The sequence below is a fragment of the Leiobunum rupestre genome, chromosome 4, assembly GCF_980474605.1.
Source record: "Leiobunum rupestre chromosome 4, qqLeiRupe1.1.hap1, whole genome shotgun sequence".
NCBI classification, from domain to species: Eukaryota; Metazoa; Arthropoda; class Arachnida; order Opiliones; family Sclerosomatidae; genus Leiobunum; species Leiobunum rupestre.
Genome location: NC_143387.1, coordinates 39,865,549 through 39,892,852, shown reverse-complemented (window position 1 = coordinate 39,892,852; position 27,304 = coordinate 39,865,549). Strand labels below are relative to the sequence as shown.

Below are 27,304 nucleotides of genomic sequence, written 5' to 3'. Positions count from 1 at the left end.
TAGTTGGCCAGCATGAAGGTTTGCCCCTCCACCTGTTACTCCCTTCCACCACGAAGAGGAACAAGGTTGCAGTTTGTGGAAGGGCCTCAGCACGATATCTTACACCTTAGCTTAAGGAAGAAGCAGAGCCTTGATTTGCCAGCACGGAGAGTTGCCTCTCCATCTGTTACTCCCTTCCACCACGAAGAGGTTCAAGGTTGCAGTTTATGGAAGGGAAGAGCAGGTAGTATTAGTGGTATATAATTTAATTATGATATACCTCTGTTTATTCTAAATTTTGGGGGAATAGATAACCAATAATCAGCGCTTCATATCAATATAAGAAAAGTTATTAAGACCTACAGACTAGTTTTCTGAACCAAAACTTGTTAAAAATGAATGCACTAAAAAAAGTGAAATTTCAATGTATTTGATCTTTGAGAGCATAATCAATAAAAAGAGCTACGTACACCAACTCTGCTGAAACATTGCAATGGTCCACCCACGACATCCAAAAAGTTAACCCTAAAGCATTTTTATCGCTTTTTTCTTCCTTGAATATCGTAAGGAAAATTAACGTACATAACCACTTTTGGATTCAATTTTTACAAAAATGTTAATATACCACTATTTACTTATTTAGGACAAATTTTCGAATCTTAAACTGCAAAGAGCGCGATGGGAAGGCAATGACTGAAAAAAAAATTGTGCTGATATTGTACTAACACCCAACAACTTTTCCGCACTTACAAAATTTTTCTGGCGGTTTTCTATTTTTTAGCTCCGGTCCACTGCAGCTGGCTATTAGACTTACTATCTACTTGTATCCAAAAAATGGTATTGATTCATTTTAGACAGTAGTGAATGATATTCTCATCAAGACCTGTGAAGGAATAATTAAACTATTTGACTTTTATTAAAGATACTTGAAACTATCTACATCAAGACAATTGCAATTAAAATGACAAATTATAATGAAAGGGGTAACTCGATCCTTTGGCGGCTTAATTAGGTGTTGGAATGAGATACCTCGGATTCGACCTGCCTCTATTCTTTTATACCCATATAGAGGTCTAGATACGTATTTCTCCCATTAAGGAAATTGGTTCATTAAAAATTATGATAAGAATATCATAGTATATCCATATTACAGAACCTATATAGCTAGCATATGGAAACTGACTTTCTCTCCAATGGTCACCAGTGCTAGCTAGCCTATAAATGTATTGGAATACTTGGGCTACTTTTATCTGTATGCTCTTTCTTTGTAGGGGATGCATTTGTTTTTCATAGCTAGCATTTTTGTGTTGTCTCTCTGTCAAAACTCTGACACTTTTATGGAATGTATAGAGATATGTGCAATTGAACAAGAGGTTATTACTAACAATTTGAATCAATATTTGTTCAATTATTATTTTTACAGTAAGCCATTACCATATTGCTTGGAGGGCATAAGCCTTATACCTCCATATGAAAGAATCCAGATTGAAATAGCATTTTCCAACCTTATATCATTCATAATTGATGAATTAAGAAAAACTGTTCACCAAGTTGTTGCTCAATGTACTTTACCTCCTGGTCATGATCTCGGTGGTTCCGCAAGTGGCTTAGGAACATTTCGTTCAAAAGAAAATAAACGTGAAGGAGACAAGTGCAATAATTTCATTGCTGGAAACAGTAAAACTCTACTTTCATCGACAAGGTTCTTCATCACCTCAATTGGGATGCTAACCACCCATCATCATGGACATGAAGTTAGCCTACTTATCAATTCCGGTGTTCTTGCACTAATTCAAACAATTCTTAAATTATCAGGTAATATAGCCTTCAAAGTTTTTCTTGTATTATATAAAAAGCTATTCAAATCCAATTGTGGAATTTTCCTTTAGGAATTATGTTATCCTTTAACCATTTTAAGTTGATAAAAAGATAATGAAGACACTTATGTACAAATGAATTTGTACATGAGAAATAAGTACATGTAGCTAGAAGTTGATTTTAAAATTTATTTATTTTCATGTTGGTTTTAAGTTGTCTTTACTAAGTTAGCTTTAAGTTGTTTTTAGGTGTGAGTTATTAAGTTGGCTATAAAGTGGTTTAAATGTTGTCTTTTATAAGTTAGTTTGAAGTTGGTTTTAAGTAGCGGCATAAATTTCGCCGAGTTGGCATTCAGTTGGTTTTTAAAAATAAATTAAGTAACTTTTTAGTATGCATTTACTTTTTGGCATATGCATATGACTAAACTGTTTAAATGATTAAGTATTGTTCAATTAAAAATTTAGTTTAACTGATTGTGAGTAAGATTCCCCTTACCAAAAAATAAGTTGAATTTTAGTTACACCTTTTAGTTGATATTAAGTTGGTTTTAAGTAGGTTCAGGTTGTCAGTATAAAAAAAATCCTTTTTCTTTTTTAAATTTGTAATTAGTTGATTTTTAGTAATCAGAAAATTACACGTTGGTTTAAAGTTTGGTTTTAATTAATATTTAGTTTGTATTTGTCCCAAGTACAAACTTAAAACCAAGTTTAAGTAGTTCCTAGACAACTTATTTTTCGTGTAAAAAGGCTTATTATAAGCATATAGGTAAACAACTTTTAAGTATATGCATCAGTTAATTTTGTATATTAAAGCAAGTGTCGGCTTGAGGTTAAGTAGTTCTTTATTCAACAGATGGCGCTAGCGTCGAAATCAAAACAAGATGCTTAAGCTACATTTTGACCCAAAAGGAGGGACATAAAAGTACCCCTCGCGTCGATTGGCTCATTTGTAAATTTGACGATTTCACTTAAATTATAGTAATTTTTAACAATATTTTTTATGGGATACATAATTTAGGTTATAGTCCACTAAGTAAAGTATAAGTTGTCTAATTAAAGTACTCAATAATGGTTGTCTAACGACGTTATTGTTTCGCTATTTTGAATTTTAGCTTTCTTTGCCATTAATAGATGGCACCACGCTCTCTAGTAAAGTCGTTTTTTTTCCGGAAGAACCGGATAGATTCATTGCCATCTCTAATAACAACAGCCTTATCATAAGGCAGGTGGCAATGATGGAGCTGACAGTTGCGTTAAATTAATTAATTAATTTTAAACCCAGTACAGCTGTTTCGATGTATCCTAACCACAAATTCAAAATGAACGAAAGATTAATGAAACGCTACAAAAGAAAATTTGGGGGTTATGTGTAATTTTTTTGTTAAATTTTATTAATTTTCCTCTTTGTTATATATTATATGTTATATTATATTATATATATTATATTATATTATATTATATATTTTATTTTATACCTGCAGTCTGAAAATCGCCTAATTTTCAATATTGTTTAATGTATAGATTCTCTGCATGTAGCTTTATGGCATTACTTTCATTCTTGATTTTTTTACGTCTCATTCTTTATATGAATCATTATTTTAGTACCAGTTCTGATGATGATGCCAGTTAGCTGCTCAAAAAAACAGCCGTAGTTAATTTAAAATGAAGCTAATTTTTTTTGTACCATAGTGGTATAAAAAATTATATTAACTTACCTTTGAGTACCTGTACTTTTTATTAGTATATATTATCACTAATTAATTTTTTTCCTTGGATCTCTGTTAATATTCTATTTGACTCTCATTTTAATCTTACTAAAAAAATTACATGCAACCTCCGTTAAGCGAAACACAATATTATACTATGTTAATTGTTATTATAATTAATTATTTATTATTATTATTATTATTATTATTATTATTATTATTATTATTATTATTATTATTATTATTATTATTGTTATCATAAATTCATTTAAAAAAATAGCTTTAAAATAGCATTACTTTGTTATTGTAGGACCAGATCCAGGTAGCATGGTTGATGATAGAAATAGTCCACTATGTGCTGTGTTGGAAGAAACAGTTAAGAAACCAAAGGCGCCTCCCCCTCCATTGAGTGGCCCTGAATTATCCGCTATGATGAAAATAGGAACAAGGGTCATCCGTGGAGTTGACTGGAAGTGGGGTGATCAGGTATGTGTCAATGTAAATAGGACTATCAAGAACAAAGTTTCAGACTCCATGCATGAGTAATCGGTACTGTGCATATATTCGTGATCATAATTTAAACTTAATTCTAAAGCTATAGGAAGTGTTAATTTTTATCTCTTTAAAATTAGCAAATGTGGTATAATTGTATGAATTGCATCTTTATGGTTTTTACCCATATGAGTTCTTTCGCGTATCTTTAATGGGCTCGGTTCTATAAAATGTAAATAGAAAAAACCACATGTGTACAGTTCCTCAATTTTAAAGATTTTTTGTTTTAGAAGTAGCATTACAAAGTCTATTTAAAATTTTATCTAAATATCTCCCACCTGTATGGCTTTATTCAATGTATAGATGTAATTGATGTATATTAACTTGAAAGTAAAAACAATATAAATATAAGTAAATAAATCTTTATTTAGGATGGTCCCCCTCCAGGCGAAGGTCGTGTTATAGGAGAACTGGGTGAAGATGGTTGGATTAGAGTTCAATGGGATAATGGATCTACAAACTCTTATCGTATGGGTAAAGAAGGAAAATATGACCTTAAATTAGCAGAGCCTCCATCCCAGCCTGAAACTGAATCATGCACTGATTCTGATAATGAAGACAGTAAGTTTACCGTTTAACAAATTTAAATTTGTCTGTAAAAAAGTAACATTATTAATTTCCTATGTGGATATGCCTAAATGAATCTTATGTGGATATGCGTAAATGAATCTTATGTGGATATGCGTAAATGAAACCTATGTGGATATGCGTAAATGAAACCTATGTGGATATGCGTAAATGAAACCTATGTGGATATGCGTAAATGAAACCTATGTGGATATGCGTAAATGAAACTTATGTGGATATGCGTAAATGAAACTTATGTGGATATGCGTAAATGAAACTTATGTGGATATGCGTAAATGAAACTAATGTGCATAAATGAAACCAGTGTTAGAAATAGTTATTACTTTGCATAGGAAAAGTACTTATGTCTAGCCCTGTTCTAAACTGAAACTATATTTATCTGTCGTCTGCTTATACTTTTTTTTGTTTTTATTTTCTCTTTCTTTTTTTGTGTTTTTAAGGTCAGTAGAGACCATACCTATTTTTGTATATTAGATTTAACTATAATTAAATAGAGATTTATAAATAACAAACTGTCTTGCCAATTCAATATAGATAGATCTTACAATTGGTAGCAGAAAGCGTGGTTAATATGGAATAAATAAAATAGAAAAGATTTATTTGTGAATTGGCAGTGTTTGAGTTAGGCTTAGCTTAGTGAAAGTGCAGAATGGAAATGAACAAAACAGATTAAAGTTAAAAATGGAAAAACAGAATAATTCCTTGACATCCCTTGGAACATCATTTTCATTTAATAAATTAAATGATGAGAATTATGTAAACTGGAAGTTTAATATGAAAATGGCTCTGCTAGATTTTGGGCTATGGGGGATCATAGATGAAACAGATGAAGAACCAAATGAAGAAGCAGATTCTAAAGTAAAAGAGAGATATGAAACCAGAAAACAAAAAGCTCTATCAAAATTAGCTCTGGCAGTAGATGACCAGCATAAGAATTTAGTATCACAATATGAAACAGCCGTAGAAGTATGGAACGCACTTAAAGACCTTTATGAACCAAAGTCACGAGCACGAATAGCTTCATTACGATTGAATTTTCTGAGTCTGAAATATAATGTACCTGAAAGCATGTCAGGATATCTTGGGAGAATCAGTGCTGCAGCGGAACAATTGGAATTAGCAGGACGTATTTTAGCTCCAGACGAAATAGCATACCAGATGATTTGTAAATTACCCGCCCAATATGAGAACACGATTCAAAGAGCTTATCAACTAAATGATGAAGAGTTTACTCCAGATAAAGTCAAAAACCTCCTTATAGCCGAATATGAAAGACAGAAACTAGTACACCAAGAGGAAGAAAGAACAGATATGAAGACTGGACTTATGTCCATTCAACCCAATCAGAATAATCAACAGAAAAATAGAGGTGCACAACAAAAGCGTGGAAATTTCAAAGGCTATCAAGGGAATCAGAATACTAGTCAAAGTTTTGAATGCTATAGATGTGGAAAAACTGGTCATATAGCAAGAAATTGTCATGCAAATATTCAAACTGGAGGCCGCACTGTAAATCAGAAAGGAAATAGATCAAATTATCCGAGCAATCAAAGGTCAGCTAATCAAACTAGAAACAGTTATGCAAGCAGTAGCAGCGATTGGGATAATGGAAATTCATATGGAAATGCATATTTAGCTACTACAATGATTTCAACATCGGATAAAGATTCTTGGATTTTTGATTGTGGTGCTACACACCATTTTTGTCATAGAAGAGACTGGTTCGTTGAATATCAGGAAATAGAAGTACCCATTGATATTGCTCAAGGTGAAGCAAAAGCTTTTGGAACTGGGGTCGTAAATATGGTGGTAAAAACACCTTATGGAGATAATCTCATTCATTTGACAGATGTATTCTATGTTCCGCAGTATAATAGAAATTTATTATCAGCCAGAAGATTTGATAATAAAGGATGTAAGATTATAATAGTTAATGGCTCGATTAAAGTATACGGTGTGAACAAGACGTTGGTTTTATCTTCCACCTTAACCGGAAACAATCTTTATGTTGTTGATGCATACATTCCAAGTAGAGAAGAACCCAGGAAGGAACTCTCAGTGAAGGGTGGATGTAACACGAGTCTAACAATTGATACAGCAAGATGGCACCAAAGATTAGGACATCCTTCAATCAAACGGATGAAGGAATTGCAGAGAAAAGATATGGCTCACGGATTACCAGAATTTAAAGGAGAAATTGACCACTGCATACCATGTAAAGTAGCAAAAGCAACAAAGGCCGCCTCAAAATCTATACCTGATATATCTACAAAACAACCATTAGAACTTGTCCACAGTGACGTTTGGGGACCTTCACCTGTTATATCTCAAGGTGGGTCACGATATTTTATCAGTTTCATAGACGATTATACTAGAAAGGCAATAGTTTATATTATGAAGAATAAAAGCGAAGCATATGATAAATATAAAGAATATAAGGCTATGTCAGAAAGACAAACTGGTTTGAAACTCAAGAAAATACGCACAGATAATGGCTTAGAATACTGTGCAAATTATTTCAAGGAAGGTTGTAAAAAGGACGGAGTTGTGTGTCAAAGGACGAACACATATAGTCCTCAAATGAACGGCATTGCAGAGCGATATAATCGAACAGTATTAGAAGGAATTAGAGCAATGCTTGAAGATGCAAGACTACCGCATTATATGTGGGGAGAAGTATTATATACAGTAGTGTATTTATCAAACAGATTACCTCATTCGAAACTACCAAATATCACACCAGAAGGGAGATGGAGAAACACGTCACCTTCATTACGACATCTTAAGCGATATGGATGCGTAGCTTACGCATTTGTACCACAACCTCACCGTAATAAATTTGAGAAGAGAGCGAAGATTGGTATCATGGTAGGCTATGCTATGAATACTAAAGGATATCGCATATGGTTTCCAGCAGAAGGAAAAGTTCTAGAAACCAAACATGTTTCTTTCGACGAGAGCAAGTTAGGTATTAAAATACTTAAAGAAACCAGAGAAGAAACATATGAGCCAGTGAAGCAAATATGGTCAGAAGATAATGAAGACGAATCGTCAGATGATGATAAATCGCAAGAGTCGGACAACTCATCGGACGATGAGAATACTGATGAAGGAGATGAAGTAGGAGCACAACCAGAGCCACCACCTCCACAACCCATAATACCCCGTTGGAGACGAGAAGAAATACTCAGAAAAAAGGGTGATCGAATTGACGTTTATCACTATGATAACATTACAAATCAGAAAATCAGATCAGAACCTGAAATGAAGCGATACTTAGCAGATAGAGGAGAACAATACAACCCCAAAGAATTTACTTTCAAATCTACTGGAAATGTTGAAGCCCGATGTGTAGTAATACCTTCAACATACGACGAAGCAATTGGAAGTCCAAATAGTGAAAAATGGCAAGAAGCCATGACAACAGAGATTAATATCATTCAAGATAGAGAAGTGTTTGAGATTGTTCCAAAACCAATTAATAAGAAGATAATTGGAGCAAAATGGGTGTACGATCTTAAGAAGAATTCTAACGGAGAAATCAATAGATACAAAGCCAGACTAGTTGCCCAAGGTTTTTCTCAAGTTCCTGAAAGAGACTTTAATCAGACTTATTCTCCAGTCGTAAATTTTACCCTGATCAGAGCATGTATAATGATATTTATTGCATGTCTCGGATGGCTACACTCCCACATGGACGTGAAGTGTGCATATTTATATGGATCATTAGAAGAAGAACTTTATTTAAGACAGCCAGCTGGATATATTCAAAAGGGAAAAGAAGATTATGTGTGGAAGCTAAAGAAGGCTCTTTACGGATTAAAGCAGAGTGGAAAGCAGTGGTATTCTGAATTAGATAATCAGTTACTTCAGCTTGGATATAAAAGACTTTTTGGATGCAACTGTATCTACAGATTTGGATTGACTGGACTATTGATAGTGTATGTTGATGACATAATTGTACTTGCATCAAATACACACGTTATGAAGAAATTAAAGACACAACTACAAGCAACATTCGAAATGACTGATTTAGGAGAATTAAGTTACTTTTTGGGGATTGAATTTGAATTTCCCTCAAAAGGACAAGTATATATTCATCAAAATAGCTACGTGAAGAAATTACAGGAAACATTCAAGATCAAAACTGAGAAGAAAAGGGAGACACCATTACCCGTTGGGATATCATTGTCAAATAGAGACTGTACACCAGAACCGAATAATAATTACCCATACAGACAACTCATTGGTAGTTTATTGTATTTATCGCAGCGTACTAGACCAGATATAGCATTTGTAGTAGCAAGTTTAGCACGTTATTCGTCAAATCCTGGTCAGAAACATTGGAATTACTTATTACAAGTGTTGGAGTACGTGTGTCAGACCAGCCATTACGGTCTTCATTATCATGGATTCAGCAAAGTTGATCTCAGTGTGTTTACCGATGCATCATGGGGATCGGATTTAGACGATAGAAAATCTACTAGCGGTTTTGTGATTAATATCTGTGACAGTCCAATAAGCTGGAGAAGTGTGAAACAGCAGAACATTGCCCTATCATCAATGGAATCTGAGTACATTGCCTTAGCAGAATCATCAAAAGAGATTGCATGGTTAACTAGTATTGTTAAAGAACTGTTAGAATTAGCCAAATTAGAAGAAACTTTTGGACAGCCGATTGTTTATTGTGATAACCAAGCGGCAATACAATTTTCTGAAAATAAGATAGAAAATAATAGATCGCGGCATATTCAGATGAAATATCACTATGTACGAGAGTGTATTGACAACAACTTATTCAAACTTAGTTATGTAAATACCAATGAAAATATGGCAGATATTTTTACTAAAATTCTTCCTAAGAGAAAACATAGTGAATTTTGTATGATGTTAAAGTTAACAAAATAAAAAAAAAAAGGGGGAATAAGTTGATATATATGTATATTTGTATATTAATTTTACCTATGTCAAAGTAAGGGGGAGTTTGTTAGAAATAGTTATTACTTTGCATAGGAAAAGTACTTATGTCTAGCCCTGTTCTAAACTGAAACTATATTTATCTGTCGTCTGCTTATACTTTTTTTTGTTTTTATTTTCTCTTTCTTTTTTTGTGTTTTTAAGGTCAGTAGAGACCATACCTATTTTTGTATATTAGATTTAACTATAATTAAATAGAGATTTATAAATAACAAACTGTCTTGCCAATTCAATATAGATAGATCTTACAACCAGGAAACTATATAGGTATACACTTGGAATGTCTAAGGAAGATTTTTACGGCCATGATGAAGCTCGTAGAAATGGGTGTGTCTTAAAGCGGGAAAATTCATGCGAAAAACTCTCGCGCCTATCCTAATTCAACGAAAACTTGTCATTAAGCCTAGTCGATCATGGTTATTATATTATTAGCTTACCTGATTATCTCTTTTATAACCATACAAATACCTGAAATTTGGTATCACTACACTTCTTTCGCGAAGAACATAATAATTACTTCAAAATATTAAGTACAATAACAAATTGAGGTTTTTAAATCCATTGTTTTATAAGCCTTTTTTGCGCGGTAATATCGCCTATTTGTTACCATGATGACACATTCTTTTCGCGTCAAACCTCGAGCGAATGAATTTGAAATGTCGTGTTACGTCTTACACTTGACATAGTTAAGCCCCACCTTTTTCTCAACGCGCTTTCGTATCACCATCCCAATGGAACCATAGACATTCCAAGTGTATACCTCTATAGTTTCCTGATGAAACTTATGTGGATGTGCCTAAATGAAACTTATGTGGATGTGCGTAAATTAAACTTATGTGGATGTGCGTAAATTAAACCTAATTTATACTTTGTAAAGAAAGGATATATATATTTGTTGTTTTTATTTACTAAAAGGGAATATTTTATTTAAAGGTGCAATTATTTTACCTCCAACTTCATGCCAACCAACAATGCTTCTCCACCAAGCGTGTTTGCAATTTCTTCGATCTATGTCTATATGCACCGGACTCTATGCTAGTAATGCACAAAATGAGGCAGTGCGATCATTAGCAGCCTTACTTAGAACCTTAGTTGCGGCTGGAACTGGTACGTGAAACTTTTATTCATACAGCTACAGACAATATTTATTGCTATTGTAAATCTTTTCAATTAAGTGTATCCACGTTCCCTTACCAAAAAATAAGTGGTCTAAGAACTATTTAAGTTGGTTTTAAGTTTGTATTTGAGACAAATACCAACTAAAAACTTACTTAAAACCAACTAAAAACCTACTTAACACCAACTTAAAACCAACTAAAAACTTACTTAAAATGTTACTTAATAAAAACCACTTAAAGCCAACTTAAAACTTACTTAAAATGTTACTTAATAAAGACCACTTAAAAAATATGTAATTTTCTGACCACTAAAATCCAACTAAATACCAACTTAAAGAAAAAGGCATTTTCCCACCCACTTAAAACCAACTTAACTAGTTTACTGAAATATGCTGACCACTTAAAACCAACTTAAATGTGAATACCAACTAAATACCAACTAAAAACCAACTTATTTTTTGGTAAGGGTTATATTATTTTTAAGGCTGGGCGAATAGCACTTTTAGCCTATCGAGACTAATATCAAATACCCAGCCGTCAACCGCCAAGTGAGAGCCTTGCCATAGAAATTTCTTCCCCCAAACCGGGTGTTGGCACAACCTGCCCCATTGACCGCTAGCTGACACAGGCCTATTAAGGAGGATATAAGAGTATATTTTCAAAATATTTGCCGCCTTTTTTCCGAATATTCGCCAAATATATGTGTAATAATAGAAATGTTGTTCAAAATTCAATCAAAGAATGTCAAGACGGTTATTCTTCTCGATATTTGACAGAATTATTCGGTTTATTTGTTTATTCGCCCAGCCTTAATTATTTTCCATGTATTAGAAAGTAATTTGTAAAATTTTTCTGAGCTGGGGAAAAGAAAATAATAATTAAAAAAAAAAAAATTGGGTTAAAAGTCTCACTCTGGTGTTTATCCTTAATTAGTTAATATATAGTATCCATTGCTTTAAAGTATCTGGACCAGATTCGGCATGGCTTGCTGAGGAACAATATCAAGAATGGGCTACTTTGGGATTTATTCGTAGCATTGCCGCTTCAGAAATGATGTGTCATGCATTAAGTACTTCAGCTTGGATAACGTTACTTCTAAATGTTATTAATTGCAATCATTTTGGTACTGGTGGTATTAGCATATCTACTCAAGTAAGTGTTACTAAATAGATTAGCACTGAATTGTTGGTGTAAAATATTACAAAATTAAACGTTATTACGATTATAGATTCAAGCTTTGAGGTTATTAAAAACAGTCTTACCAACTTGGCACTCTCAAGAATATAATTTAAACAAAATGCCATTAATAACAAACATTTTTCAAATATTGGGCGAAACGCTAATTTGTTCCAACAATGATCCAACCCTTCAGCCATTTGGTATGTTAATCAATATTGTCACTTGTGCTTATTCTAATAATGAAATAGCTTCTTCAGTATGTGGGTTGTTTTCTCAAAAGTAAATGGGATTAGTCGGCTAACCATGAGGGATCCCCAACATTTGGTGGTGTTGTGTTCGTGGGACATACTTTAACCAATTTATACTCATTACTTTAAAGATTTATAATGCGTTTATTAAGGATTAAAACTTATATACAATATTACATCGTAAGTCATGGTGAGGTGAGAGAGTGCCCTCTAGCTAGCTAGGACCTGTCAATTTATACAATTTAATACACTCCTATAGTGCCCCCTGGCTAAACATTGAGAACTATGCTTATCTTATCTGAACAGTGAGAACTATGCTTATCTTGTCTATCTCTTATCTATATACAACAGGTGGAAAACCCTTCAATGAATGTGGCAAACTTTAATGTGTAATTAATCAATTTTTTAATCTACTTTTTTTTCTAGATTATCAAAGAGGGCATCATCATAGAACAACAAAAGCCAGAATTTCACTTACTGCCTCTCATAGTAGTACTGTAGCAGAAGAATGTATAAATTTGCTTTGCCATTTGCATTCCTTGGCCTCTTGGACCGAAACCATTAACAACTATGTTGTGGAGAATTTGACGCTTGCCGCTGAATCTGTGAAAGGTTCTCCTAGCATAACTCCAAATGATGAAAATTCATTTCCTACAAGGCATACACAGCTCCTTTCAGTGTTTGCCCTTTTGGGCGGTGTAGATAGCCGTATACGACTGGGTGGTCAGGTCATTAACAGCGAGACTGGTATTGCAACTGTGGCGAAGATATCACCTAATGGCAAGATTTCAGTTCATTCTCATGACAATCTAAATGTTTCAAAATACTCGCTTAATCAATTACAAGTAGTAAGTATCAACATTTCGATCTTTTGGATACTATTATTTACATTCCTTCGCTATAGAACACTTTTAATGGTCAAATTATTTGCTAAACTACATTTATTTTCTAAGGCTCCCACTGAATCCTTTAACTTGGGAAGATTGCCATTCACTGAAAGTATGCTAAAAGTATGGGCATCATTAACTCTTCAGGCTGGAAGTGCAACGCAACACATAGACTTTGAAGGAAAAGCTCACAGTTAGTTTATGAAATATTTGAAATTTTTTATATACTTTTCGAAAGGAATACTATCAGATATTTTTTTGACAAACCACAAAGAGAATATGCCTTATTCACAATCACAGACCTGAGTGACGTCTCTTTAATTTTCAAGGGTAACTAAGAAACAACCTATTATTGAATGCTCTCAGCACTAGGCGCTTAATTAGTTGACCATTGTAAACTATTTTTTTATTAGGTAGAGTTATGGCTTTTTAGATCCCAGACACTGTCCTAATGGCATTGATTTGAAGATTCAAACCGTTTTTATATGAGGCATTGATTTAGAAGGAAATAACTGACCAATATAACCTCAAATTATAGCATGTTGCAAGGCTAAGCGGGGCTAAAGACACTTAATCTGTCTTATTTACAGATAGTCTGATAATATCTCTTTGAGAGAAGTGTATTTTTAAATATCATTCATAAGTATTGCAAATAATTTTTTTTTTATTATTCATAAGGCAATACAATAAATGTCAAACTTCTTCAGTACCAACAAAGGCTATTGGGCCTTCTTAAAGCAACTAGAATTCTTTTCAATAATCAAGATCTTTTGAGGCAAGTTTTGCTTCAGCCAGTAAAACAGGAAAATCATTCTGCTTCTGAAACCAATGGGGCAATTTCTGATGAAACCAGTAACGAAACCTCCAATGTTCTTCTTTGCCAAGTTCTTATGGCTACAGCCACGCAGCCTTCCCCTCTTAAGGCTATTTTCAGCAGAGAAGAATTGCAGGTATTCAATATTTTTTGTCTTTATATAGTCGTGTGAAAGCCTAGTTTAAGTGTTCTAATATTAGACACAATCTAACAATTTTTTCCTTTAACAGGCTGCAGCTTTGGCTTTAGTTCAGTACTTGACCGCAGAGGTTAACAGACCTACTCAAAATACTGGTATTGGAAAAGATGATATTTTATCTACTACAAGCGAAGCAATTAGCCCTAGTGCAACAACAGATCAGTCTCCGGAGCAGCCACCAGCTATTCTTGTTCCAAACAAATCTAAAAAATCCCGTCCTAAACCTCACACTCCCCCATTGCCACCACCACCTGCTGTACAGCAATTGATTGAAATGGGATTTGTCAGGAGAAATGTTGAGCAAGCAGTTAAAGCTTTGTGTATGTATTACTCTGCACTTATAACATTCCATTTTATTTGCAGTGTATTACAATGTGAAATACTAAGTAGTTTTTTTGCAACACTTGACCCAATTCTATTACTTTTTCTCATATTTCATCTTTCTCTTCATATTTTCTTTGCCCAATTTGTTAGACTGAAGCTCTCAAAGAAGTGAATGATGGCTAATTTTGGAAACTATTGTTTCAATGTAAATTTTTGTACATATACCAATTCTTGAATATATATCAATATAAGCATGAATATAAGCTGCAAATTGGTTGTGTGTCATTTCAAAATCATTGGCTGCAGTGTCACTAACGAAAGTTTCAGCTCTAAACCATGCCCGTTTCTATGAGTATCATCTGGGCCATCATAGCTTTTTTTTGATATTCCAAGTGTATGCATAAATAGTTAAGTGATATAAATCTTAACTGAATACGCAGCCTGTTTTGGCCGCCATTTAGGATTCATTCCAGTTTTGGTTATTGATTGAATTAATAGTGTTCTAGAGTTATGGGACTAAAACATATAGAAATGGGTGAATATTTCTACCATTTATGAGATTTTGGTTTTAGCTGGAAATTCAGAAGTTGTACCAAGTCCAGAGTCAATGGTTAGCTGGCTGCTAGAGCATCAGGATCAGGTATTGATTTTTTCTATGGATATATTATACAGATGTACACATATTAGTGAAATGAGAGTCCTAGGCTAGACCCATCAGTTTTAGTTTTACAATAAAAAAAAACAGTAAAATTTTCTTCTAGGTATTAGCTGATGATTCTGATGACGATAGCTTCACATCATATGACCTCTTTTCTGACTCTGATTCATTTTCTGAAGACATTGAAGACATAGTGCTTGAAGAGGTAAATTACACACAATCTGCCTTGTTTCTGTAAAAATTACCAGATGCATGGTGGGCCGGGTGTGTAGATTTATGTATGAGAGAGTGATAAGCCGAGAAAGAAAAGAATGCCACTTTCATTATCCAATATTTTTGGTTAATTAACTGCTGCTTGTATATGAAAGTTGTTATGCATGCAAACATAGAAACAAATGATTAATGATGAATGTCTCCATCCATATAAGGGGTTAAAAACCAATCTTCCCTCTAGCAGGGAAATACTATCCTCACTTTCATTCCAGTCTTCTAGGCACCCTTACCAAAAATAAGTTGGATTTCAGTTTGTATTTAGTTTGTATACACATTATTAGTTGATATTGAGTTGGTATTAAGTAGGCTCAAGTTGTCAGCATATTTCAAGTTACTATTAAAGGGGTAATAAGTTGTTATTCAGTTGGTAGGAAAATACTGCTTTTGCTAAGTTTATAATTAGTTGGTTTTTAGTAGTCAGGAAATTACATAATATTTTTAAGTTGGTTTTTAGATGTTTCCCTAGTAGGATTTAAGTTGCTTTTAAGTAGTTAAATGTAAATGTTGATTCTGGTTTAGTTGGAAATAAGTTGATTAATAAAGAGGATTTAAGTTATTTTTAAGTAGGCATTTGTCCCAAATACAAACTGAAAACCAAGTTGATATACAAGTTGTCCTAAGTGGTTTTTAGCCAACTTATTTTTTGGTAAGGGCAATCACACCTGTTAATATTGTATCTCAACAAGTATTATTAAACCTTTATAAATTAATACTAGTATTCAATTGTGTTAAGTGCAAACATAACAAAAGTAATTATTCATAGATAATTAATTTATTCACCATGGTAAAATTCTATACTGAAATTATAAATGAAACACGACGGATCCCTTACCAAAAAATAAGTGGTCTAGGAAATACTTTAAGTTGGTATTTGAGACAAATACCAACTTAAAACCAACTAAATACCAACTTAAAACCTACTTAAAACCAACTTACAAATAATATGTCATTTTCTGACCACTAAAAACCAACTAAATACCAACTTAAAGAAAAAGGCATTTTCCCACCAACTTAAAACCAACTTATTACCTACTTAACTAGTTTACTGAAACATGCTGACCACTTAAAACCAACTTAATATCAACTTAAATGTGAATACCAACTAAATACCAACTAAAAACCAACTTATTTTTTGGTAAGGGATACTTCATGGTTTATAACATTTTAATGTTCAAATTGATAAAAACGCTAGCTTTCGGGTCGAAACCCCTCATCAGGCGTCAGGTTTACAATTGATTTAAAATTTAAGATTTTATGTTTACATTTCTCTTACAGTGTATTGGTTTTTTAACATTTCTATTTTATACTTTTAATTTTTAAGTCACCCCAGTTTTTTTATACAGAGTTTTTTCCCTTATCTAAATTTAATTGACCTATGTTTTTTATAGCTATCGCTTCTTTAAATTGTCTTTTATAATATTGAGGTTCTTTAGCGATAATTTCAGCTTCGTTAAAATTGATGTCATGCCCCTTACCAAAAAATAAGTTGGCTTTTAGTTTGTATTTAGTTGGTATTAAGTTGGTTTTAAGTTGTCAGCATTTTTCAATAAACTAGTTAAAGGGGTAATAAGTGGATATTAAGTTGGCAGTATGGTTTTAGTTGGTAATAAGTTGTTTTTATGTATGGTTTTAGTTAGTATTTAGTTGGTATTTGTCCCAAATACAAACTTAAAACCAAGTTCCTAGACCACTTAATTTTTGGTAAGGGTGTCCTTTTGTTTTCCATACGTGGTTTGCAATCCCGTTGTGTTGTTCTCCTACCTTTTTACATTTTTTATGGTCTTTTATTCTTACAGATAATTTTCTCTTTGTTTCACCTATATATGACTTATTACATTCGCATGATATTTTGTATATAACCCCGGTTTCATTGTTTTTATCAATTTTAGGTCTATTTTTAATTAAGGTGGATGCCAATGTTTCAGATTTTTTACTTCTTAATTTTATGTTAATGTTCTTAAATTGTCTATCTGTTTTTTCTGTTATGCCTCTTTTATGTTGCAAAATTAATATATTATCCAATTTTTCAAGGTTTCGTTCAGGTATTTCGCGTTTTACTATATGTGAGTTAACCCTTACCAAAAATTAAGTGGTCTAGGAACTTGGTTTTAAGTTTGTATTTGGGACAAATACCAACTAAATCTATACATAAAACAACTTATTACCAACTAAAACCATAATGCCAACTTAATATCCACTTATTACCCCTTTAACTAGTTTATTGAAAAATGCTGACAACTCAAAACGAACTTAATACCAACTAAAATGTGTATATACCAACTAAATACAAACTAAAAGCCAACTTATTTTTTGGTAAGGGAAAAATTAAATTTTAAGGGTAATTACATTTTTTTAATTGGTTAGCAAATATTTCTTTATCTTTTAATGGTTCGTCTGAAATTGTCTCTTTTTTGTGATTTAAACTTTTTACAATTTCTAATTTTATATTGTTCGGATGTGCAGAGTAATAACCCTTACCAAAAAATAAGTTGGCTAAAAACCACTAAGGACAACTTGTATATCAACTTGGTTTTCAGTTTGTATTTGGGACAAATGCCTACTTAAAAATAACTTAAATCCTCTTTATTAATCAACTTATTTCCAACTAAACCAGAATCAACATTTACACTTAACTACTTAAAAGCAACTTAAATCCTACTAGGGAAACATCTAAAAACCAACTTAAAAATATTATGTAATTTCCTGACTACTAAAAACCAACTAATTATAAACTTAGCAAAAGCAGTATTTTCCTACCAACTGAATAACAACTTATTACCCCTTTAATAGTAACTTGAAATATGCTGACAAATTGAGCCTACTTAATACCAACTCAATATCAACTAATAATGTGTATACAAACTAAATACAAACTGAAATCCAACTTATTTTTTGGTAAGGGAATTCAGATAATTTTGGTAATGGGTCGGTTTTTGGAAAATTGATAGTACAAACTTGTCTTTTTTCTTTTAATTTTTATGCGGTTGGTAGGGGTGTTTTGGATACTTGCCAAATCAGGCCTTACAAGGGGATTGTTTTTTGTACTTCAATTTCGTTTCGAATTTAACTTTAATTTTAGTATGATAATTAGTTAATACATTTTCTAAATGGAATATTCACAGCATTTGGGACATGAAACATTTCGTCGTCGTAGTGACTTCCATAGCAATGATGAGTATGCCAGATATGTACGAGACAACATTCAACCTGGAGTTTGGGTTCGTTGCTGTAGGACATACGAAGAGGTTCATGAAGGGGATATAGGCCAAGTTATTGCTGTAAGTTCCTCTTAAGATTTTATTTGTCAAAATATTTTTCTGTTGCGCATGCAAGAAATTAAAAAAAAAATTGTTTAGCTGGACCGTGATTATCTTCATGATCTAAATGTGCAAGTGGATTGGCAACAAAAAGGTGACACCTACTGGGTTCGCTACATTCATATTGAGCTTCTGGGACATTCACCTCCTGGAACTCTCACGTCACCACAAGAAACCCCTGCGTCTGAACCTGTAGCTTTGTCCAGAACTAATACTTCTGCAGTAGTATCATCTCAAATACAAGTAGGAGACCGTGTCAGAGTGAAATCATCAGTTGGTGTTCCAAAATATAGCTGGGGAGCTGTTAACCATAGCAGTGTAGGAGTTGTTACAAGTAAGTTGATACTTTTTTATACTATTTTGCGGTCTTTCATTTGGTGTTGTCTTAGTTCATTTTAAACCCCAGCAGTTTCACTCTTTATCTGTACATCAGAAACTCAAATAAACCAAGCCATTAAATACTGCAATAAATGCGTGATCAGTGTGGTGATACTTGTAACCTAACGCTTATAACGTGTCACTAGTGTTAGGTGATATTTAGATTAAGCTCCATAAAAGTGAATGTATCTACACAAATAGAAGTACTCTACATAGGGGTATAAAATTTTGGAACAGCCTACTATTTGAAATTAAAGCACAAGAGAACACTGAGACTTTTAGAAATAATATTTTAAAACATTCTTTTAGAGTATAAAATTTTAATATTATTATCTATAAAATACCATATTAAATTGAGTAAGTTTAATTTAATGCCACAAACGGACCCAACTGAAAATCACTCCTTTTCTGTACTGAGCTGTTGCCTGCAATAAAATAAATTTATTATTTATTATTATTATGCCTATAAATTGATTATCCACGCCCCCCCCTAGCTACGCCACTGGCTTGAGATAGTTTTAAATACATAGAATTTCAAATTTTAATGGCTCAAAAATTTTTTTATAGGTATCAGTGTTCCAGGAAAGGATTTGATTGTTGATTTTCCACAACAGTCCAACTGGACTGGTCAAATATCAGAAATGGAGAAAGTCCCCATCATACATGACAGAATTACGTGAGTAATTGATAAACCAGTACCTATTATCTATATTAGAAATATATTATAATCATAATCAGGAGACATGACTAGGAGTTCACAGCTGGGCGCTTTTCCCAACGCGCACTGTGAACGAAAAACGTGTCTTTCCCTTCTCTAATTAGTTCCTTACAAACTTTTACCCCCCAAACCATAGTATCTCCAGTCTCGGAGACGGACCCGAGATGAAATATTTTAGTGACGCTCTCTAGCGAGGATTGTGGGAACTACCGCTGAAGAAAAAACCAGTTCTGACTGGGTTGTAGAGCCACCTCAGCGTGAGCCCGCAAGAAGGGTTTTTTCTACCAGAGGGCGCAATGTTGAGAGTAAAGTATCTCACGCGACGGCCGAGAAAAAAAGGAACGGCTGAGAGAAAATTCAAGGGGTGGGTAGAAAGCGGGGGTTATTTGGATAAACGAGTTTTTGTGTTCACGACGCCGTGGTCCATTCACCGCGGCAACCGCTGTCAACTCCTAGTCATGTCTCCTGTCATAATCTTATTTAAATTTGCATTCATGTCCTAGTGGTTAAATTATAAATTGAATTTATTTAACGCAGATGTGATGGCTGCCGAATGTATCCTATGACTGGACCTCGTTATAAATGTAGAGTCTGTCATGATTTTGACTTTTGTGAAAGCTGTTTTCAGACAAAGAGTAATCACAGGCATCCTTTCAATTGCTTAAGTGATCCAGGTACAAATCATTTTAGAACTGGTATAGTAAATGGCAATTTATTTATCGTTGTTAATATTTGGCTAAATCTTTTAAAAAGATTTTTATATAATAATTTACTTAACTCACTTTTAAAGGGTTTAATTTAATTTGTTGGTTTCCCCAATTTTATATAGGAGCAGCTCATAGCTATGCTGGATATCCAGGTCGTCATCGTAAAAACAACCGTGATGTTGAATCTAGATCACATACAGTTCCTGCTTCTGGTTACATAGAAGAATGGTCCCAGTGTGTTAAAAATTTAATGGTCTCATCCAGAGAAATATGGGCTTATAGGTTAATTAATGGAACTCGATGTTTTTGGCAAAGTCGTGGATCTCAAGGAAAGGTAATTTTAATTTTTCAGTCTGGATAACTTAATTAAGTATTCACACTTCCAATATTTTAGCATTGGATAAGACTTGAAATGCTGCCAGATATGTTAGTCCATCGTTTAAGAATGATGGTAGATCCAGCTGATTCCAGTTACATGCCTTCTGTGGTTGTTGTTAGTGGAGGTCCATCTCTGTCTGTTCTTCGAGAATTGAGAACAATCAACATTGGTGCCACAGAGTCTTTAGTTAATTTACTTTCGGATCAGTCTGAGGTAACTGTTTTATTTATAACAATTATAATTTTGATACTCATGATCTATCGTTTCTCTAATCTTTCATACCTGTGTTAATAATCACCAGTCTAATGAAAGTAACGACATTTTTGATGAAACTCTAGTAACATGTTTATTGTCTGTGAATCTACCGCGTGCTGCCAGTCTTTTTGCGGAGCTACGTTGTTTTACTAAACATTCGCCTGAGATGGTTACGCCATCTATTATCAATTATACTTGCGGTTTCCCCACCAAATACAAACTTACTATATTGATACATCTTTCTTTTTTTTTTTTAATTAATTTTAAGGTAAGTTGAAACAACGCTATTGTCTTACAATTTAAATGTTCAGTCTTTGTGGTGGTTTAACCACTCTTCCAGAGCGTCTTAATACCACTGGTTTCTGGGACTGCACTGGTGTTGTGGGATTTGATTTTACCGTTGGTGATTTACAAAGTGTCTTAGGCGTTGTCACTGGTGACGTTGTTCGTACATGCGTTTCTTGTATAGGAGGAGTTTCCTTTGCCTCTGGAGGATCTTTAGATTCCTCATCCTCGGAATCTGATACGATATTCGCAGGCTCCTCAGTTCGCAATATCTGATGTCTGTTACGACGCAGAATTGCCCCATCGTCTAATTGTGTTAGAAATAGTTATTACTTTGCATAGGAAAAGTACTTATGTCTAGCCCTGTTCTAAACTGAAACTATATTTATCTGTCGTCTGCTTATACTTTTTTTTGTTTTTACTTTCACTTTCTCTTTTTTGTGTTTTTAAGGTCAGTAGAGACCATACCTATTTTTGTATATTAGATTTAACTATAATTAAATAGAGATTTATAAATAACAAACTGTCTTGCCAATTCAATATAGATAGATCTTACAATTGGTAGCAGAAAGCGTGGTTAATATGGAATAAATAAAATAGAAAAGATTTATTTGTGAATTGGCAGTGTTTGAGTTAGGCTTAGCTTAGTGAAAGTGCAGAATGGAAATGAACAAAACAGATTAAAGTTAAAAATGGAAAAACAGAATAATTCCTTGACATCCCTTGGAACATCATTTTCATTTAATAAATTAAATGATGAGAATTATGTAAACTGGAAGTTTAATATGAAAATGGCTCTGCTAGATTTTGGGCTATGGGGGATCATAGATGAAACAGATGAAGAACCAAATGAAGAAGCAGATTCTAAAGTAAAAGAGAGATATGAAACCAGAAAACAAAAAGCTCTATCAAAATTAGCTCTGGCAGTAGATGACCAGCATAAGAATTTAGTATCACAATATGAAACAGCCGTAGAAGTATGGAACGCACTTAAAGACCTTTATGAACCAAAGTCACGAGCACGAATAGCTTCATTACGATTGAATTTTCTGAGTCTGAAATATAATGTACCTGAAAGCATGTCAGGATATCTTGGGAGAATCAGTGCTGCAGCGGAACAATTGGAATTAGCAGGACGTATTTTAGCTCCAGACGAAATAGCATACCAGATGATTTGTAAATTACCCGCCCAATATGAGAACACGATTCAAAGAGCTTATCAACTAAATGATGAAGAGTTTACTCCAGATAAAGTCAAAAACCTCCTTATAGCCGAATATGAAAGACAGAAACTAGTACACCAAGAGGAAGAAAGAACAGATATGAAGACTGGACTTATGTCCATTCAACCCAATCAGAATAATCAACAGAAAAATAGAGGTGCACAACAAAAGCGTGGAAATTTCAAAGGCTATCAAGGGAATCAGAATACTAGTCAAAGTTTTGAATGCTATAGATGTGGAAAAACTGGTCATATAGCAAGAAATTGTCATGCAAATATTCAAACTGGAGGCCGCACTGTAAATCAGAAAGGAAATAGATCAAATTATCCGAGCAATCAAAGGTCAGCTAATCAAACTAGAAACAGTTATGCAAGCAGTAGCAGCGATTGGGATAATGGAAATTCATATGGAAATGCATATTTAGCTACTACAATGATTTCAACATCGGATAAAGATTCTTGGATTTTTGATTGTGGTGCTACACACCATTTTTGTCATAGAAGAGACTGGTTCGTTGAATATCAGGAAATAGAAGTACCCATTGATATTGCTCAAGGTGAAGCAAAAGCTTTTGGAACTGGGGTCGTAAATATGGTGGTAAAAACACCTTATGGAGATAATCTCATTCATTTGACAGATGTATTCTATGTTCCGCAGTATAATAGAAATTTATTATCAGCCAGAAGATTTGATAATAAAGGATGTAAGATTATAATAGTTAATGGCTCGATTAAAGTATACGGTGTGAACAAGACGTTGGTTTTATCTTCCACCTTAACCGGAAACAATCTTTATGTTGTTGATGCATACATTCCAAGTAGAGAAGAACCCAGGAAGGAACTCTCAGTGAAGGGTGGATGTAACACGAGTCTAACAATTGATACAGCAAGATGGCACCAAAGATTAGGACATCCTTCAATCAAACGGATGAAGGAATTGCAGAGAAAAGATATGGCTCACGGATTACCAGAATTTAAAGGAGAAATTGACCACTGCATACCATGTAAAGTAGCAAAAGCAACAAAGGCCGCCTCAAAATCTATACCTGATATATCTACAAAACAACCATTAGAACTTGTCCACAGTGACGTTTGGGGACCTTCACCTGTTATATCTCAAGGTGGGTCACGATATTTTATCAGTTTCATAGACGATTATACTAGAAAGGCAATAGTTTATATTATGAAGAATAAAAGCGAAGCATATGATAAATATAAAGAATATAAGGCTATGTCAGAAAGACAAACTGGTTTGAAACTCAAGAAAATACGCACAGATAATGGCTTAGAATACTGTGCAAATTATTTCAAGGAAGGTTGTAAAAAGGACGGAGTTGTGTGTCAAAGGACGAACACATATAGTCCTCAAATGAACGGCATTGCAGAGCGATATAATCGAACAGTATTAGAAGGAATTAGAGCAATGCTTGAAGATGCAAGACTACCGCATTATATGTGGGGAGAAGTATTATATACAGTAGTGTATTTATCAAACAGATTACCTCATTCGAAACTACCAAATATCACACCAGAAGGGAGATGGAGAAACACGTCACCTTCATTACGACATCTTAAGCGATATGGATGCGTAGCTTACGCATTTGTACCACAACCTCACCGTAATAAATTTGAGAAGAGAGCGAAGATTGGTATCATGGTAGGCTATGCTATGAATACTAAAGGATATCGCATATGGTTTCCAGCAGAAGGAAAAGTTCTAGAAACCAAACATGTTTCTTTCGACGAGAGCAAGTTAGGTATTAAAATACTTAAAGAAACCAGAGAAGAAACATATGAGCCAGTGAAGCAAATATGGTCAGAAGATAATGAAGACGAATCGTCAGATGATGATAAATCGCAAGAGTCGGACAACTCATCGGACGATGAGAATACTGATGAAGGAGATGAAGTAGGAGCACAACCAGAGCCACCACCTCCACAACCCATAATACCCCGTTGGAGACGAGAAGAAATACTCAGAAAAAAGGGTGATCGAATTGACGTTTATCACTATGATAACATTACAAATCAGAAAATCAGATCAGAACCTGAAATGAAGCGATACTTAGCAGATAGAGGAGAACAATACAACCCCAAAGAATTTACTTTCAAATCTACTGGAAATGTTGAAGCCCGATGTGTAGTAATACCTTCAACATACGACGAAGCAATTGGAAGTCCAAATAGTGAAAAATGGCAAGAAGCCATGACAACAGAGATTAATATCATTCAAGATAGAGAAGTGTTTGAGATTGTTCCAAAACCAATTAATAAGAAGATAATTGGAGCAAAATGGGTGTACGATCTTAAGAAGAATTCTAACGGAGAAATCAATAGATACAAAGCCAGACTAGTTGCCCAAGGTTTTTCTCAAGTTCCTGAAAGAGACTTTAATCAGACTTATTCTCCAGTCGTAAATTTTACCCTGATCAGAGCATGTATAATGATATTTATTGCATGTCTCGGATGGCTACACTCCCACATGGACGTGAAGTGTGCATATTTATATGGATCATTAGAAGAAGAACTTTATTTAAGACAGCCAGCTGGATATATTCAAAAGGGAAAAGAAGATTATGTGTGGAAGCTAAAGAAGGCTCTTTACGGATTAAAGCAGAGTGGAAAGCAGTGGTATTCTGAATTAGATAATCAGTTACTTCAGCTTGGATATAAAAGACTTTTTGGATGCAACTGTATCTACAGATTTGGATTGACTGGACTATTGATAGTGTATGTTGATGACATAATTGTACTTGCATCAAATACACACGTTATGAAGAAATTAAAGACACAACTACAAGCAACATTCGAAATGACTGATTTAGGAGAATTAAGTTACTTTTTGGGGATTGAATTTGAATTTCCCTCAAAAGGACAAGTATATATTCATCAAAATAGCTACGTGAAGAAATTACAGGAAACATTCAAGATCAAAACTGAGAAGAAAAGGGAGACACCATTACCCGTTGGGATATCATTGTCAAATAGAGACTGTACACCAGAACCGAATAATAATTACCCATACAGACAACTCATTGGTAGTTTATTGTATTTATCGCAGCGTACTAGACCAGATATAGCATTTGTAGTAGCAAGTTTAGCACGTTATTCGTCAAATCCTGGTCAGAAACATTGGAATTACTTATTACAAGTGTTGGAGTACGTGTGTCAGACCAGCCATTACGGTCTTCATTATCATGGATTCAGCAAAGTTGATCTCAGTGTGTTTACCGATGCATCATGGGGATCGGATTTAGACGATAGAAAATCTACTAGCGGTTTTGTGATTAATATCTGTGACAGTCCAATAAGCTGGAGAAGTGTGAAACAGCAGAACATTGCCCTATCATCAATGGAATCTGAGTACATTGCCTTAGCAGAATCATCAAAAGAGATTGCATGGTTAACTAGTATTGTTAAAGAACTGTTAGAATTAGCCAAATTAGAAGAAACTTTTGGACAGCCGATTGTTTATTGTGATAACCAAGCGGCAATACAATTTTCTGAAAATAAGATAGAAAATAATAGATCGCGGCATATTCAGATGAAATATCACTATGTACGAGAGTGTATTGACAACAACTTATTCAAACTTAGTTATGTAAATACCAATGAAAATATGGCAGATATTTTTACTAAAATTCTTCCTAAGAGAAAACATAGTGAATTTTGTATGATGTTAAAGTTAACAAAATAAAAAAAAAAAAAAGGGGGAATAAGTTGATATATATGTATATTTGTATATTAATTTTACCTATGTCAAAGTAGGGGGGAGTTTGTTAGAAATAGTTATTACTTTGCATAGGAAAAGTACTTATGTCTAGCCCTGTTCTAAACTGAAACTATATTTATCTGTCGTCTGCTTATACTTTTTTTTGTTTTTACTTTCACTTTCTCTTTTTTGTGTTTTTAAGGTCAGTAGAGACCATACCTATTTTTGTATATTAGATTTAACTATAATTAAATAGAGATTTATAAATAACAAACTGTCTTGCCAATTCAATATAGATAGATCTTACAAATTGCACTTTGTACGATCTTGGCGCAACTTGCTTTAGCACCTTGCCTTTCCTATCCCACTCTGTAGAATTTTGACGCTTTATTCGGATCACATCGCCTTTCCTCAAGCACTTCAGCGCACGACCCTTTGATGTTTGTTTGTGCTTCTTGACTGAGCTGTCTTTCGTAGGAAGCTCGAAAATGGGGAGCCTAGTTCGAAGAGTACGACCCATAAGTAATTGAGCCGGGGACTTGCCATTATCTAATGGAGTGTTTCTATAACTTAAGAGTCCTAGTTCAAAGTCTTCGCCCGCTGCAACTGCTTTTCTTAGTAAGCGCTTGGCTATTTGTACACCCTTCTCGGCTAAACCATTTGACCTCGGGTAGTGTGGACTTGAGGTAGTGGATTTGAAACCATAATCTTTGGTAAAAGCTTTAAACTCAGCTGAATCGAATGGCATATTGTCTGATAATAACTCCTTCGGGATTCCATGACGCGCAAATATTCGCTTGAGACATCTTACTACTGTGCTTGCAGATGTAGTTCGTATCGCTTCAACTTCGATGTAGTTTGAATACGCGTCAATTACGACTACGTAGTCCTTGCCTGCCACGTGGAAGAGGTCAGTTCCTATCCGATCCCATGCTTTACTCGGAGTTTCTCTCATCATAAGAGGTTCGTGTTGCGGTGTATATTGTAGCTTATTACAAACAGCACAACTTTT

The 27,304-nt window shown here is 34.0% G+C and overlaps 1 protein-coding gene across 1 annotated transcript in view; it reads left to right on the top strand.

Annotated features, from left to right (window-relative positions):
- HERC2 (E3 ubiquitin-protein ligase HERC2) overlaps window positions 1–27,304 on the top strand; it is a 120,555-nt gene that overhangs the window by 51,597 nt on the left and 41,654 nt on the right. The window contains exons 33-50 of the mRNA XM_090171355.1: window positions 1,403–1,794; window positions 3,813–3,988; window positions 4,426–4,615; window positions 10,553–10,726; window positions 11,699–11,889; window positions 11,966–12,116; window positions 12,591–13,012; window positions 13,118–13,244; window positions 13,730–14,001; window positions 14,096–14,384; window positions 14,961–15,028; window positions 15,150–15,251; window positions 18,442–18,597; window positions 18,676–18,970; window positions 19,582–19,690; window positions 20,270–20,406; window positions 20,562–20,773; window positions 20,834–21,031. Coding sequence (XP_090027481.1) covers window positions 1,403–1,794; window positions 3,813–3,988; window positions 4,426–4,615; window positions 10,553–10,726; window positions 11,699–11,889; window positions 11,966–12,116; window positions 12,591–13,012; window positions 13,118–13,244; window positions 13,730–14,001; window positions 14,096–14,384; window positions 14,961–15,028; window positions 15,150–15,251; window positions 18,442–18,597; window positions 18,676–18,970; window positions 19,582–19,690; window positions 20,270–20,406; window positions 20,562–20,773; window positions 20,834–21,031 — 3,661 coding nt within the window. The remainder of the gene's footprint in view (window positions 1–1,402; window positions 1,795–3,812; window positions 3,989–4,425; window positions 4,616–10,552; window positions 10,727–11,698; window positions 11,890–11,965; window positions 12,117–12,590; window positions 13,013–13,117; window positions 13,245–13,729; window positions 14,002–14,095; window positions 14,385–14,960; window positions 15,029–15,149; window positions 15,252–18,441; window positions 18,598–18,675; window positions 18,971–19,581; window positions 19,691–20,269; window positions 20,407–20,561; window positions 20,774–20,833; window positions 21,032–27,304) is intronic.